Raw genomic sequence first — 12,172 nt, forward strand, 5'->3', positions numbered from 1 at the left:
TTCTAATTGGTTAAATACATCATATGTGTTAAAAAAATTTGTTAATTAGTTAAATGAGTCATTTTTTTTGAAATTTAGAGAAATATGTCGTTTTTTAAGAGATGATGTGAAAGCTCATCTAGCTGAATGAACTTTTTGCTGGCATATCTAGAAAGCGCGACAAACTATAAGTGTTTTTTAAAAAATTCCAAAGAAAACACATCCAACTAAAACTATTTTCTTGTCGAACTCTCTCCAAAAAACAATTTATTTCCCTAAATTTTCAACAAATTAATCTATTTAATAAATTAATTTTTTTGATATACGATTAATTTAACAGATTTCCTTTGTTAGAGAATGAGAGGCTAACAAAGAAAAGCAAGGGAAATAATATATATATATATATATATTGAAAAATTCTCACACTTTAACTAATTAAATTGGAGAATTTTACATGATGAAATCGACTTGGAAGATGTTAGTAATTGAATTAGTACTTAGTCCATAGATAAATATGTAGAAATTTACCTATAACTAATTATTAACATGTAAAAACACATAAATTATGTTTTAAAAACATGTAAAAACACATATGATAAACTTTGCAAATCACAAAATGACAAGAAATATACATAAATATGAGATGTATTAAAAATGCCTCAAAATCAAAATAAAACAAATTATTAGCATGAACATATATATTTATAATATTTATTTTAAACTCATAAAAATAACATCAACAAAAAATCAATTTTGGTGTTTTTTTTATATTTAATATATATTTATAGAAACTTTGAGAAATTAATAATATTTATGTAGATTTTAATAAATTTATTTTTTTAAATAAAGCAGTACTAATGCGATCACAAATATAATAATATAATGCGAAGTGATATTAGTCAAGTGGTTAATATCTAATTTGAGTAAGTTTTCTATCGAAACCAGGATCACTATAAAAATCTGCATCTCATTGCAATATAAACTTCGAAGTTTAGCCCTATAGTCAACAACTTTGTTGTGGTCCCTCAGAATATATCGAAAACAGATTCTCCGATCATGATGCAAGAGTTGGTGAATTAGACGCAATTCTGGCATCCTACTATTTGCAGCACCACCTGCTAGAATAGTTTCAACTACCAAAGCATTATCACACTCCACTAATAACTTTAACCTCATTCTTGAACATTGATTCCTTCCCGGTTCGTATAGTGAATCCACTAATCTATTTAGCACAATGATCCTGAAAACCCCTCTAATCGAAACAAAACCATTAGAAGCCAAAATTAAACCATCAGTGTTGAGTGTAATCCACCCTCAGTCTGGTGTCACCCAATATGCGCTTACTATTTTTTGGACACGATAAATTTCACTCGATCCCAAATTAGAAATACTTGCAATCCAAGCCTTCCCTGTGGTGACAACATCTTCAACATTGCTATGATATATATTACTTTTCAAATCATTTCATGATTACTTCTCATATTAATGATTTAAATTGGTTTACTATTTATGTTTTTCTATCTTTTAAATTTATTAAAAGTTTATATAAAAATAATGAAGCTTTAGTTTTTGAAAAAAATAAAATAAAATGTTAGTTGAAATGATAAACTTAAAACTTTAATTTATTGTATTTTAGATTCAAATTTTATTATATATGAGTTTTTTTTATTGTAATTATGTTAATAATTTATTTAATAAAATTTATAATTTTTTAAATTTTAAAAAAATTAATCAATTACTGATGTGGCATCTATGTATATATCATTAATTTTGGGATGATTTGACAAACATCATAATTTTAATAACTAAAAAGAGACAAATTTTTTAAGAAGAAGCAAATAATTTTTTTTGATAAAATTAGACGGGGAAATAAATTGTTATGTTTTTTTTTGTTTTTTTATAAAAGAAATTGTTACCTGAATAGGTACAAGTGATTGGCAAAACATGACATCAGTTGACACATGCCAAACGTCACCGGTGATACCCATCTCGTTTGTTTCCAGCCGTAAAATAAAGTTAAAACTTTGATTTAAAAGAAAAGAGAAGAGATATATAAAGCTTAGAGAGGGAATTGAAAAGGTGGGACTGATCTGACTCCACCTCCACAAGAGAAATTGAATTGAAGTGGGAGTGCTCAGCTCAACACTGCTGCAATTATGAATTTTCAAAACCAAACAACAATCCTTAACTAGTTATCCGTTACATAACCCAAGCTTATTTTGTATTCTACCATATAAACCAATAAATAGGGGAATTAGGAACCAGCCTCCATTTGTGATTTGTCAAGTGTGATATGTATAAGCTGTGCCCCACAATCCCATCATCACCAACATTGCTTCAAAACTTTTAATTATAACCCTAACCTAACTTAACCTAACCTACCCTGCAATAATTAATTACATTTGTTGAGTTAATTGCACATGCATTTAATTATTTATCTACTTCATGCTTCACCCCCCACTGTTTTTATCATTTAGTTAAGGAGGTATATATATATATATATATTATTTATACCTTCTTCCAAATACATTAGCAATGACAGGTGACATCAGTTTACATTTTTAAAGACCACCCAAAATTGTTATATAGATATACATGCATGAATGTGTGTGTGTGTGTGTGAGTGTATGTATGAATCTTAAGTGAAAAAAACTTATAATATATAATATATGTATGTGAAGGATGGAGGTGAAGGCAAATTAAGAAGCAAAAGGAAAAGGAAAAGGAAAAGGAAAAGGAAACAAACTTAGCTGTCATAAATTGCCATTTAAAAGAAGCTTTGATGCCAAGAAATGAGAATGCAACATATATGCATGGTAAATTAACACAAATACAGTTGATGTTGAGGTGATGAGGTGGCAACTATGAACAAAAATTAGAATATCTTAATTGCTATCTGAAAATCTGGCTGTGACCATTTTGCCTCTCCTTTCTATTTCTATTTGTAATTATTATGGAGCTGCAAAGTGCAAACCTCATGGGATCCAAGGGTCCCGCCCACAACTAAGCTACCTTTTTTCAATTCATACAACCACACCTTGAACAACACTTCCATTTCCCCCTTTCTTTTCGGGGTGTTATAAAAGTGCGACCAAGGGTTGCAGAAATTTGCAGTCCCATTAATCTAGTTTAGGGTCTCTCACTCTCTTTCTAGCCATGGATCATGAGGAGAGAAGGTGTGTGTCGAGCAAGATGGAGAAGCAGGGCACGTGCATTACTAACTCATGCCTTGTGGCACTGCCAATGCCTGTTAAGCGTTTAATTACTTTCTACCTATGGCTTCACTTAGGCTGCAGTGAGTTAGTTCTTCATGTGCCCCTCTTCCCCATCATGACCACTGCACCTTGTGTTACTTCACTCCTGCCGTTTTCCACAAGTTTAGCTTGCCTATATTTATATATCATCACACACTACAAGAAGCTCAGATCCACCCGGTTTCAGGTGAGTTAATTAGCTGCCATAAGCATAAGCATCGTATGCTATTGCCATTTTCCAGTTAAGCAAGTTACTGCATGCTCGGTCTGGTATATGCATGTATTTCATAGTCAAAAACATATATATGTCCTTCGTTTATGTGCATCCGCATGGAAATATATATATTGTGAGTTTCTTATAATGAAATTTTAACCATATCATATCTGTGGACATGGCGGGTATGTATAAATATAAATGAAGATGATATAGTTTAGGAAGGATCCGCAAGCTCCCTTGCTCTCAGTCCTAATCAGATCAAAAGTTTTGTCCCCAAATATAAACAAAACTTGACCCTAATCAATATTTGTGTGGCTGCATTTATTTATTTATTAGGCGTAAAATGCCAACATACAGGGAGGAGTGGTCTCATTCAACTTTATTTGTTTAGCAGTATCCATCAATTGGTCAAATATTATCCTAAAAATGTAAACATTTGTGTGTGTAAAAGCTCCACACAGATATTATTCATGGTTGACCTTGCAATCATTACAGCACCAATCTAAGGTCACCCACCAAACACTAATCAAGCTTTAGATCTAAGGCCACACCAATATATGCTACTACTGCTGCAACATCAAGAAGATCCTAGTAGGTTCTGTATGTCCTTCTGCAAAGAGAGAAATGTTAACAAGGAACAATAATTTGATGGAATTTTATACATTTTTAGAGGTACCAAGTGTCATATCAGAAAAAAAATAAAACATTAGTGTAACACTGTAACCTCAATTTTGAGGGGAGATGTAGTTGGAGCATATCTCTCCACAACTTTGCCTTCTTTGTTCACCAAAAACTTTGTGAAGTTCCACTTGATTGCATCCCCAAAGTATCCACCTTTTTCTGATTTTAGAAACTTGTAAAGTGGTGTAGCATTCTTTCCATTTACTTCCACCTACAATGGTCAGATCATATGACAGTATTACAAAACATAAGTTTGTATACCAATCAACTGGTTTCATTTTCATGCTAAGGAGGTGATTGCTGGCATAAGGCACTCAATCAAACATATTTATAACCTTATCAAAAATTGGGAATTCAGCTTTGAACATTGTGCATGCAACTTCCTGAATCTGTTCATTGGTGCCTGGTTCTTGCCCTGCGAACTGGTTGCAAGGAAATGCTAATATCTCAAACCCTGCACTCCAATGTTTATAAGCTTCAAACCATTACACAGAACAGTTCATTCGAGGTCTACAATTTAAAGAGAAGTGTAACAGAGACCTTGGTTTTTGTATTTTTCATACAAAACATTGAGTTCCTTGTAGTTTGATTGCGTTAAACCACTGCCAAAAATAGAAAAAAGGAAGATACTTAAGGTGAAAGGCTAAAAGGTGAGACTCATTGATGAAGTGTTATGCTGAAAAATTCAGGCTATATATAACTGATGAAGTTGGTTACCATTTTGAAGCAACATTCACTATCAGAACAACTTTCCCGCTGTAGTCACTTAAACTTACATCATTTCCACGAATGTCCTGCAGACCATAAACGATGAAGTTTGTTCAGTTGAAGCTTGAGCTTATTCTTTTTTTCTTTAAACAGTCATTGATGTTTTTTATTTTCGGTTCAGATATTGATGTGTTTAATGGAAAGTTAATACTAAGAGTAATGATAGACACAAAAGCAGCAAATGGCATTATCTCAACTCTCAAGAGTTGTCAGGTCATAGCGACCATTTCTCATCTAATTCTGCAACTAGGTAGTAAAATGCTGGTATATGAATCAAAGCTAAAATTAAATAAAATAAAAATATTTATGTATTATTTAAAGAATAAGAAAATCGAGAGCAAAAATATACCACATAAAAAACAGAAAGGTAAGTGGAACAATGCAATGATATGAATGCAATTTTGAGAATGACATTGTTAGCAAATTCTGGACAAATAAATCTAAGTGTAATACAAATGTTGTAAAATAGCTTACAAATGTATAAATAGTCAATGTCCAAAACTTATATGAATTTGTAAGGGGTGAAGTCAGAAATTTTTTTCGGGCTAGAATTGAGTTATAAATTTTTATGGGAGTTAAAATACAATTTTACTGTTATATTAGTTTATAACTTAATATTTTAGGACTTAGTCAAAATTTCATCGTTTTTTAGGGTCAAAATGCAATTTTAACATATATTTTATACCTTTCAAAGGGACTAGCATAAATATCTATTTTTAGAGGGATTCAGGGCTCCTGCCAGCTTCCTCGCCCTGCTCTTGGATGAAATGATGCATTGCTTGAACAAAGTAATGAATGGTTTGTAAGAAATTATAGTTATTCTCAACAATTGCAAGTACCACTGGTTGATTAGTTATCCACTCGAGAAGTGTTCCATGCTGAAAGGGAAGATTATGCAATTCCACCAAGAAAGAAAATCGAGTTTGAAAAAGAAGTGATATCATCAAACTTGACATGAGCCACTATGATTTCTCAATCGAATATGATGGCTAGAACCATAAAATTCAGCTACTTCGATTCTATTACATTGGCTCCAAGCAAAATCAAGACGATGGATTTTCAAGGGACTTGGGGCAATCGTTTATTTCCAAAATATTTGAATGCTCACGGTTGGACTTCAGTCACATGTTAAAGAAGTCAATAAAAAGCAACGATCTTAGGCACGAGCTTAAATTGCCACATTACTCTTAAACACAAACTTAAACTGCTCACACAAAATAAATAACGATGCTCCTAAACATAAGCTTAAATTGTTCATCCAAAATAAATGATGTTGCTCTTAAGTACAAGTATAAATTGTTTATAAAATAAAATAAAAAACAATGCTCCTAAACACGAGCTTAAACTACACATCCAATAAGAATTGAATTACATTATGACTTGATCTTTAAAAAATGAGAGTACGTAGGCAGAATGATTTCATTGCCAGGTTCAATCCAAATGAAAAAAAAAATATTAATGACGTCCTTTGGAACAAAATCTTCGAAATTAGAAGCAAATAAAGTTTCAGTACTTGCACACTTTCTACCCTCAACAAAAGTTGCGTATGTGACCAAGTTTTGAGGGAACATTTGTAGAGGAAGGAATTTTGGATCAATTAGATTTTATAAATCATTTAGAACTTTTTTATAAAAAAAAGAGATTATTTTATTTTTAATTAATTAAATTAATAAGAGATAAATAATAAATAAAAGAATAATCAAATAAATGAATTAAATTCTACAAGAACTCTATTTTACTTGATTGATTGACACCATAAAATGAGTTGCCTCCAAGTCATTCAGCATAATCGCAAGTTCATAAGTCCAGAAGTTCTCTGAAGAATTTGAAGAAATTTCTGAAGAACGTTACGTTAGTTTTGAAGCAAAATCGCACTCCAATTTAGTTCAACTAATATGAAGCGAAAAGTCATTTTTTTAAATTGAAGAAAGGATGTCCAAATCCGGTTTCAAGATCAAATCTCGATGAACTTGAAGTAAATCGCATCCTTTTAAAATCAACTTTAAACGACTCTTGGATAAAAACTCCATTAAAGAGAAGAATCAATAGAATTTTTTTTACAATAAAAAAATCTATAGATTGTAACTTCTTTTCAAAATTCATAAATAAAAATTGATTCTAAATTTTTAACTCAATTTTCGACTCAAAATTTATGTATATATAGATATTAAATTATGGTCAGAGCATATGTTAACCCTTTCCATTTTTTGTGATTTTATGTCTATCATGTCTCAAGCTTATAGCAAGGTTTGCATTAAAAGGTCTAGACGTATTAGTTTAGGACATGGATGTATAAGGCACTTGATTGTACATGGTATAGCCATTATCACTTATGTTAGGTCGAGTATCAATTTAATAGATCCATTGACAAAATGTCAATAAAGGGATATGGTAAAAGATGGTGTTGTTAATATGGGACAAAAACCCTTACTCAAATGGGAGCCCAATTTTATTCTAACTAAAGTAATAAAGTTTGTGTTGTTGGATAAATTCAAATTTTAAACCTTAACTTTTTTTATAGAATTTTGTAAATACTAAATTTAAGATAATTATCTTGTTGACCGTCAATGGTGGTCAGGGGAGTAAAAAATCTCCACCAATAGTGAACATAATAATAATACCTAATTTTATATCATAAAGTTATTTGATATATTACTAAAATTAGATTTGATAACATTTTTTTAAGGTAGTTTTGGTAATACATTTTTTAAGGTAGAGTTGATAATACTTTTAATTATATATTATTAGTTTTTCATCTCGTGCGATGCATAAGTTTAGTTAATATATTGTATTTATTTTTAAATATTTATTACAAAATATTATAATATGATAATATTATAATTGAGAAAGTAAAAATAAAATAATATGATATTAATATCTTTGGTATTATTTATTCTCGTTTAACAGTCCATACTCGAGGTTCGTGGCTAACCCTTTAAAAAATGTTATCTTTAATGTTCAAATTTTATTATTTCTTTAGACTGTAATATGCTTTGCCATTGCATTCAATATTTATTAATTATAATATTTTATTTATTTATTAACAATTTGTTATAAAATTTGTAGCATTTTTAAAATACTATTTTTAAAATAATATAAATGTTTTGTATTTGATTTATTATAAAAGAACATTAATGTAGTTTGTAATTCTTTTTTCACTTTTGTTTTAAAGTAATTGAATATTAAATTAATTGAAATATATTATTTTAATAATTTTAATAAAATTTAAATCTCTTTTTGATATAAAAAAATTAAAATTAATTCCATATATTTTAGTTTATTAAAGATTGATTTTTTTCTAATATTTTTTATTTAGGTACAATAACGAAATTAATCCCTTAATATTTATATCTTTTTACAATTTGGCTCTTTTTTTTAGCTAAATTTGACACTCAACATTTTGAAAAAGGTCGAATTTGACCATCAACCTTTGAAAAAGAGTCAAATTGATTTTTTTAACAGTAATACTAATTGAAACATAAAAAATTTTAAACATAGCAGCTTACATGGAAATCCATGTGTACTTCATGCTATTTCTATTTTTTTTGAATATTTTATAATTTTTAAATTATTTGTTGAGGTGACATAAAAGACACATAGTACCATATTAACATAAAGTATTGTGGATTGTCACATAAGTTGCCACACCGGCATCACTAAAAAATTATTATTTTAGTCAATATTTTCGTCAAAGATAAATGATTCAACTCTTTTTGAAGGTTAATAATCAAATTTAACTAAAAATAAATAAAGGCCAAAATGAAAAAAATGTAAATATTGATAGCTAAATTTATCATTATACCTTTAATTTAATTATTAAATTAAATATTTATAGCTTTTCTCTATCATTTAGTTAAATAACAACATTTTAAATAAAAAAATAAAAAACAATTAATTAATTGAATATTATTTTAGCAAAAAAAAAACCCTCTTGCATCACATGAGTCAAAACCTAAATATTAGAAAAAAATTTAATTAATAAATTTTATGTATACATTTAAATTTAGAAAAAAATTATAATTAATAAAACTTATGTATATCTTTTCTGTTTGGAAATTCAACTAAGTTAACGCAAATAAGAAGAGTTAGGCGAGTTATAAAATTTGTCCTTTTTGCGTATGATTTAACTAGAAAAAAAAAGTTTATTATAAGAAAGAAAATAGGATCACGAAAATAAATAAATAGCATAAATTATTCATGAGCACGATGATGTGTAGGGGTTAAAATTTTCACCTTATTTCTTGAAAGGTAAATTTACCGTAGGTAGGAGGTGATTATGGGCCGGGTCGGGTTTAGGCCGGGCCCAAATAAAATTTTAGGCCTATCTACTAGGTTTGGGTCTGGCCCGAAATAAAATTGCTAAGCCCGAGTCCGGCCCGGCCCATATTAATTTTTTTTATTTCATTAAATAGAAAAAAATTTAAAAATATAATAAATCAAATATATTTAAAAACATAAAAACAAATATTAAAACAAATAAAAATATACTAAAACAATTCTTAAAACAATACACAAATTGACAATATAATAAAAAATAGTTATATTAAAAATTTAAAATGATTAAAAATAAAATAAAAAAATATATTAATATATAATTCGGGCAGGGCTGGGCCCGGGCCAAAAAACTCTTACCCAAAGCCTGGCCCATTTTCTAAACGGGCCTCTTTTTTTACCCAAGCCCATTTTTTGGGCTTATATTTTTACCCAAACCCTCCTATTTTTCAGGCAGGCCTTCGGGCCGAGCCGGGCCGCCAGCCCATGATCAACTCTACGGTAGGATGTAATTCTGTTAAATTTATCATACTTAATTAGAGTTATGCTAAATTTACCATACTTAAATAGGATATAATTGTAGATATGTACCTTGTAATATTAAAAATATATATTTAATCATTTTTTTAAATAATGTATGTTAAAAAAGCTTATTTTTAATATTTAAATAAATATATATTTACAAAAAATAAAAATTAATTATTTAAAGTTATTTATTATAGAAAACATTATTATTAATTTTAAAAAATCATATTTAAAATTTAATTTAAAAATAAACTTACTTTAAATATAATTTAAAAAATATTTTAAAATTAAAAAAACTAACCCCATAACTCAAAATTTCCATCTTTGCTTCCGTACCTTCTTTTATAATATATATAATTTGTTATTTTTACTTTAATTTTCTTTACATTTACATTTTTAATTAACCAAAGTAATATTTTATTTTCAATGCTCACAATGAAAAGAAAACTATTACCATATTTTGTACAAAACAGAATGACCATAATTCTATTTGAAATTTTAACATGATCTTAGATTTGTAATAATTTAGTCTTAGTAACATTTTTAGTTTAAAAAATATATTCGGTCTCTCCAAAAATTAACATGATCTTATATTTTATTTTATAATATTAAATAATTTCATTCATATTTTAATTATTTTAAATTAAAATTTTAATAATTATGATTTTTTAGATAGATAGCCATAAACATAATTTATAATATCCAACATTATTAGAAGATATAATTATGAATTCAGATCATGAGTTATAAAATATACATGAAGAATAAAAAAAATTTATAATATTTATGTATATAATTGATAATGTAAATATTATATGATATTTAAATATGGTGCTTTTTCTAATGGAATTGCACATTTAATGAGCTAGAACATATTTAGATAGTAAAATTTTCCTGGTTAGCCAGTTTAACCCGTCTAACATCTAAATATATTTTCGAATGAAAATTAATAAAATATTTTAAATTAAAAAATCCAAGTTCATCTAATTTTATAAAGAAAATATTCTTACTGGGCCATCAAATTAGACAATTAATCTAGCTTAACAATTTTTTTTTCCAAATTTTTATATATATAAGTCGACTAAGTTTTAACTTGATTGATATTGACATTATTGTTAATACATGAAAATATGAGTTTAATCACGTTAAAGCGTGTTTATCCTTCTATTTAAAAATTAAAAATAGGTTATAAATAATTTTAAATGTTGTATCTAGTCATACAATAATATTTAATTTTGCTCTTAATTCCGCCCTAAACAAAATCTTTAACTTCGCCTTAAAATTTATCTATACAACTCCTTTATACATAAATGTATAATTTATAAAATTAGTAACATAGTTTGGATGCAATAACAAATAACTTGAATGAATTAATGTATAGTTTGGATGAATGATAGTAGTGGTGGAGTTAGAAAATTTTTTTTGGAAAGGGTTTAAATTGTATATTTTTATGATAGTAAAAGTATAATTTTATCATTTTAATAGTCTATATTTTTATAATTTTTAAAGAGTTAAATTAAATTTTTTATTATTTTTTAGAGGTTAAAATATAATTTTATCATTATTAATTTAAAATTTTATAAATGATAAAAAACTTAAATTAAAAATTTACCATTTTAGGGATATAACTACCCGAGTCTCTACTACGCTCCGCCATAGGTCGGATAAACGAATAATCTTTTTACTAATAATTGTTATAATTATTCAAGTTTTAAATAAAAAAAGTAAAAGAAAAAGAAAAGATCAACTCATGGCTTTAGATGTGGTTCTTCGTCTCCCAATACCAAAAAAGTTATAGTAATTGAGATCGGCATAGAATTAGTGGGTGCGATCGTAATTCCAATCCAAATAACTAAAAGGAAAAGAAATTACCTTGACAGTGAAGTGATATATGGATTTGAGAGCAGCGTCTTCAGCCATGTTTATGCGTCTGATGCGGCGAAGGAAGCCAAATTCTGAAAACACCTTAAAGATCAATTTCATAGACTTGAGCCACGTCCCTTCTATTTATTTTGATTCTTTCACTTTCAAGTCAAACTTAGCTTTATTTATTTATTTCTTTTTCAAACTTGGCGCTTTTTATTTATTTATTTCCATTTTCAAATCAAATTTAAGCTTCCTTCCTTCTAGAATGCATGCTGCTGCCAAATTTGAATTCTCAGATTCAGGTTTATAAGTGCTTTTTAATTGACCTGACTCGCATGTTTCTTTTTAAAATCAAATTACAGTATTTAGAGGTACTTATGATCGGGCTAAGTCGGGTTGAACTAAAAATTTATGTTTATTTACTAAGCTTGACCTGGATAAAAATGTTAAAATCTGGGTCCGATTCGGTCCGCCCGTATTAATTTTTATATTATTTATATATATAATACATTAAAAATACTAAAAACATCAAAATAAATATTTTTTAACCAATTGAAAATAAATTTTAAAAAATATGTAGACTTAAATAACACTAAGATAAATATAACTT

The 12,172-nt window shown here is 27.9% G+C and overlaps 1 protein-coding gene across 1 annotated transcript; it reads right to left on the reverse strand.

Annotated features, from left to right (window-relative positions):
• Positions 1–3,740: 3,740 nt before the first annotated feature.
• LOC107933606 (probable glutathione peroxidase 2) lies at positions 3,741–11,724 on the reverse strand. The gene is made up of 6 exons (XM_016865870.2): positions 11,569–11,724; positions 4,849–4,925; positions 4,672–4,733; positions 4,467–4,585; positions 4,175–4,342; positions 3,741–4,060 (listed from the first exon to the last, which is right to left on the reverse strand). The coding sequence occupies exons 1-6, from the start codon at positions 11,677–11,679 to the stop codon at positions 4,028–4,030; spliced, it is 570 nt and encodes a 189-aa protein (XP_016721359.2). The 5' UTR covers positions 11,680–11,724; the 3' UTR covers positions 3,741–4,027.
• Between the last annotated feature and the right edge of the window lie 448 nt (positions 11,725–12,172).

The sequence above is a fragment of the Gossypium hirsutum genome, chromosome A09 (genome assembly GCF_007990345.1).
Source record: "Gossypium hirsutum isolate 1008001.06 chromosome A09, Gossypium_hirsutum_v2.1, whole genome shotgun sequence".
Lineage (NCBI taxonomy): Eukaryota > Viridiplantae > Streptophyta > Magnoliopsida > Malvales > Malvaceae > Gossypium > Gossypium hirsutum.

What these genes read in the sequence shown, in the direction of transcription:
- LOC107933606 (XM_016865870.2), bottom strand. Translation starts at nt 11,679, where the DNA reads ATGAAATTGATCTTTAAGGTGTTTTCAGAATTTGGCTTCCTTCGCCGC. An exon ending in TATATCACTTCACTGTCAAG is followed by an intron (nt 4,926 to 11,568) that starts GTAATTTCTTTT and finishes TATGGTCTGCAG; the next exon opens with GACATTCGTGGAAATGATGT. An exon ending in GTGAATGTTGCTTCAAAATG is followed by an intron (nt 4,734 to 4,848) that starts GTAACCAACTTC and finishes TATTTTTGGCAG; the next exon opens with TGGTTTAACGCAATCAAACT.